The 4,868-nt window shown below is 40.5% G+C and overlaps 1 protein-coding gene across 1 annotated transcript in view; it reads right to left on the minus strand.

Annotated features, from left to right (window-relative positions):
• The window catches only part of etv4 (ETS variant transcription factor 4), a 44,097-nt gene extending 41,373 nt beyond the window's left edge, over positions 1-2,724 (minus strand). Inside the window, exons 1-3 of the mRNA XM_080048623.1 lie at positions 2,596-2,724; positions 1,837-1,927; positions 1,541-1,588 (exon numbers count right to left, since the gene is read on the minus strand). Of these exons, the coding sequence (XP_079904749.1) occupies positions 1,541-1,588; positions 1,837-1,927; positions 2,596-2,652 (196 nt within the window). The 5' untranslated portion in view covers positions 2,653-2,724. The remainder of the gene's footprint in view (positions 1-1,540; positions 1,589-1,836; positions 1,928-2,595) is intronic.
• Between the last annotated feature and the right edge of the window lie 2,144 nt (positions 2,725-4,868).

The following is a 4,868-nucleotide window of genomic DNA, read 5'->3' on the forward strand; positions in this document are numbered from 1 at the left end:
CACTTCAAATCAACTGACACAACAAGAAAATCACACCTACTAGTGCAGGTCTCCTTTTGCAGCATTAAAGGTGCAGTGTGTGATATGTCATCATCAAGAAAATTCTAGAAAGTTCTAGAATGCAACGCTCCCTGGGTAACCCCACCCCTTTTGAATAATAACAGAAGCTACAGTGGCCTTCAAGGACAAGAACGATTCTAAATTATAAACAATGCACCTGATGACATTCCAACTATGACGCTTCCAACATGGCGGCGCCAAGGCCTTGGTCCAAGGTATGGAGAAATATGGACATATATGAGACCCTTTCTGAGAGAAAAAGAAAAATCTAAAAAAAATGTTCACTAAATTAAACGTACTTATGGATATTATAATTATTTTCTACAAAGTCTGCTAGGAAATAAAACCCAAAATTCTACACACTGCAGGTAGAGTCAGCGATTCTGTAGAACGCTTGTTGTCAAAATCAGTGAAAATCTCCTTTACGATCCGCTAACTGTCCCTACTGTGTGAGTGCTGAACGAAAATCTGGTGCGTAATACACAGCCTATAGGTTCTATAGATTGGCATGTAAACAAAGTGTAGAGTGAAAGACTGTAGCTAGTAACCTGCCCGTTTACAGAGCCTGGGCTGTGTATCAACACCAGCTTTTTTTTCAGCGCACACACAGTACAGACAGGAAAGCGGATCTTATCAGGAGATATTCACTTATTTTGACAAAAAATTATTATGACGACAAGCGTTCTCCAAAATCACTGACTGCGCCTTTAAGCATATTTGGACCCACTGTCCTGCTCCAGGTTAGCAACCAAAACCAAAAGCAGGCACAGAGATGACTCACGCCTTGTTTTGTCCCCCCCGCCCCCTCTCTCTCTTCCTCTTGACGTACAGTATAATTACTCTATTAGGGCTCACATCATCATTGCACTTATTAAGTCTACTAGCTGACAATTGCCTCCGACTGGGCCCCATTTCATCGCTGTGTTGGCTTTTGAGTGACACAAGCCAAATAGCCTGTTTGTTTGCATTGGCTGGCGGGCTGGCACGCACGCTACATGCCAACATGGCCAAAATAGGATATGCTCAAAGCTAATAATGTGCCGTCTGTGTTCTCTCAGGAATATATTTTTTGGGGGGGTTTCGTATGGGTTTATGAGCATGTGTGTTGCATTAGAAAAGTTTGGGGCAAGTGAGCAAGCGACATTCAGCAATAAGGAGGTCATTTTCACCCAATATTATGAAAGAAATTCAAATGAAAAGTGCATTTGTTGTTTCACTATTTGGACTGACAGCGAACATGGAAGCAATGATCAGCATCGGTAGTCACATCATTTGTAATTTTTTTTAAGGTTAAAGCAAAGCACTTTTGTGTAAATTCCTTAAGATTGACGAACATAGAAAATGATAGAATACTGTTTTTGTATTTTTCATGTGTGTGTGTGTGTGTGTGTGTGTGTGTTCACCAATCTTTCCACACAGACACAAACAATCAAAACATACAAGTAAAAATTCAAAAAGTAGCCTGCAGGCAAAAACTCACCTTCTGTGAGCCATGTCTCTTGGAGTTGGCTTAAATCCTGGAAGAGGTCTAAAAACAAAGAGATACAAAAAAATATTAAGCAAAGTCTAAGCAGTACAATTCACAATAACCACCAACCACCACCAATGCTCACTTATACAGTATATATGAAGTTATCTATGTGCTATTTAAATTGCAGTAACTCAGCCCCCAGACATGATATTGCCTTGGGTTAATATTACGAGTCCCTGATGTAAACATATGCATCATGTAAAGAGACCAGAGGCCAACATTGTCAGAGCTTCCAACTACTTTACCTTCAGATTCCTGAGGGGGTAATTCTGTGTCCATGTATTTCCTTTTCGCTGCCATCAGCAGTCTATTTAGGGGCCCATTTCCATGCGACTTCTGCAAAAGTCATAGATGTTGTTAACAACAGAGGGTCGAGTTAGAAACAAGACTTCAATCAGTGTCAAAGAAGTAGCAAATGCCATGTTTAATGTGGCATGGAGAAAAGCAAAGGATGCAGCAGCAGATTTAACATAAAAAAAATATATTGAATAAGTAGGCCTAGGCTAATAATAATAATGGCAAAAATATCAATAATAGCATTTTTTAATGAGCTTTAAATGAGATGTAAATACAGCTTAAGGTGACTTTTGTCTAAGGCCCCCCTAAAGAAAAACAACACATTTCCCCAGTTGTGGAGTCAAAATCTGGGGGAAAAACAAACGCGCTGTTTGCGTCTGAAGAAAGTGACCATTTGGCACACATTGGCACGTTCTCCAAGCGAAGTTAAGCCGTGGGACAAACACCATTAAAACAACACTTTGCTCAATGCTCTGCGAAAGCTTATGAAGCTTTTGCGTTAAATTAGTTTTTAAGAAGTATCTTTTGTATTCTATCGCGCGCAGACAGCTGCTGCTTTCGGCCAAAAACTATCGTGCAGAGAAGCAGACGCGAGACGGAGAGAGAGAGACTATAGCCTAAAGCCCGGTAGCAAAAACAACAGAAATAAACCTATTGAACAACATTGAAGTCTAGTAAGTAGTCAGAGTTCATAACCATATACGTACATTTGCTAAAGTGTAAGGCACTTGCTGGTCCAAATATCCATCCATCTTATAATCCATCCGTTAACCGTTTGCGGTCATTTAGGCTGTGGAGAGTTTTGAGTATAGCGATCCACACACACACACACACACGCACACACAGCCCTGCAGCGAGAGGAGGGAGCGAGCGCTGTTTGTGAATGGAGCTGCGTGGAGGCTGCATGCATAATGAGGTCCATTCACAAAAAAAATGCCGATTGCCCCAGCGGGCTGCAAACCCCTCTTTACAAATTGTGTGTGTGTACGTGTGACAGACAGACAGGCGGCTCGTCACTTTACCTACAATTACAGGTACAACTAGTTTTTAGGCGACTTTTTTGTTGTTACATGATTGGGTTGTTTTTGTTTGTTGAGAATTGTGCAGTTTTTCATTGGTGTATTCGCGCTCAAAGACACGCTTTCTGATGTAATATTACCACGTCAGATGGGTCATAAACACAGACTGTATGGTCGTAAAGCATGTATGACTTATAAAGTGCTATTTAGTGGCCTGTTTTTTGGGCTTTTTGCCACGTTTGTCTGTCCAAAATGCCAGGCAGGCTCCGTCCTCCAGCGATGAAAACTGTGAGGGGAAACAGATGTTGTGTGCTTTTTAGTCGAGTCACACCAAGTAGAACTATATAACTTTCCTTTAATTTGACAGGAAATAACTGAACTATACATTTAAAAGGACTGGATTTGAGTTTATATTCAAGTGTAGTTACTTTTGAGCGCTGTCATTTCTGTAACACACATGTTTTTAAAGTGACTATATTGGGAGAGTTACTTTTTTCTTGCTTCGGGCCCAGACGAAAGCTTCCGATTGGCTGATTTCCTCTTTCAGGGGGTCGGGTTTCTCTTCGTCTTTGTCCGCGGCATGAATGCACTGACTTATGAATGAAGTCTCGGTTCCCCCGCGTGAGCCAATCAGAACACAGGAGGCCGGATTCCTAGCAACGAGTGGGCGGAGCTTGTAGCCAACAGTAGCCAATCACGTCCCTGCAGACTGCGGGCTTTTTTTTTTTTTTTTTCATACAGGATTTTCCAGTTGTTTTTCATTCACAAAAAGAGAGAGAGGGAAAGTTAGAAGAGCGAGAAAAAAAACTTCCATTCATAAAAACCTGCCCTGGCACGAATAGTCCTGACATGTTGTTTTTCTTTTTTTTCTTTTTGTGCCCGGACAAACTCAAGGAACCTTACTTTGTTTACCGCACTTTTTCACGTCTCTCTCTCTCTCTCTCTCTCTCTCTCTCTCTCTCTCTCTCTCTCTCTCTCTCTCTCTCTCTCTCTCTCTCTCTCTCTCCCCCTCTTCCACTTTATGACACGTAGTGAAAAAGTGGCAGAACAGCCTACATCTTGAAACATGCTCACATATGTTTTGGTCTTGTGAATTTAGGCTACGGATAAACTGTGGAAAGATAGGCTGGGGCTATATCAATAACTTTACAGTTGCCAAAAGTTTTGCACATTTTATACCCTTATAAGGCCTTTAGAAATATATTATAAAATTTGGCTGCCTCTATTACAGTAACACATATGAAAACGGCTCTCTTTTTCTTATTCATTTAATTTACTGGAAAGTTCTATACGTCCACAATTGCAAATCCACAAACCAAGACCAAAATTGTCTGTATTCATAAAGGAAGTGGAACTATAGCCTAATGAAGATGATATCAACCATTTCTGACTCGTAGCACAGAAAGGCATTTAAGACAATGTTAGTTGACAATAGGATACATACATTTGATGTTTTTTGTGTTAAAAAAGTTGGCAGCACCTTTTTCACTGCGGGAGCCCAGTGCATTAAAAACCAGCATCAACATTGACGTACATCAGTCAAAGGGGACATGCATTCTTCCATTCTTGTGGTCTGAAGTCTACGCCACACCAAAAAGCCACAGGATATAAAGACATCCACTAAAGCTTTGTACACGGGGCCCATAGACTGCAATGCACCACTGCATGGTTAAACTCTTGCTGCTGGTTGAAACTAAACAGACAATGTTAAGCCACAATCACTGTATTTGTTAAAGATGCACTATATGCAGTTTCAGAGGAAGGGGATTTTTAGTTTACAAAAGATATTTTCTCTACATGTATTTCTTAACATTGAATATATTTATCTTCATAAAACTAAATTATTTTGAGGAACCTTGAACCAAACGTAAAAAACTACAATATGTTTGAGAACCAAACTGTGGGCCCTGCTGCTGTAAACAACAACAACAGTGAAACAGTAACTTTTCAGGAAGCTTTTC

The sequence above is a fragment of the Ammodytes marinus genome (genome assembly GCF_949987685.1).
Source record: "Ammodytes marinus genome assembly, chromosome: 20".
In the NCBI taxonomy this organism is placed as follows: Eukaryota; Metazoa; Chordata; class Actinopteri; order Uranoscopiformes; family Ammodytidae; genus Ammodytes; species Ammodytes marinus.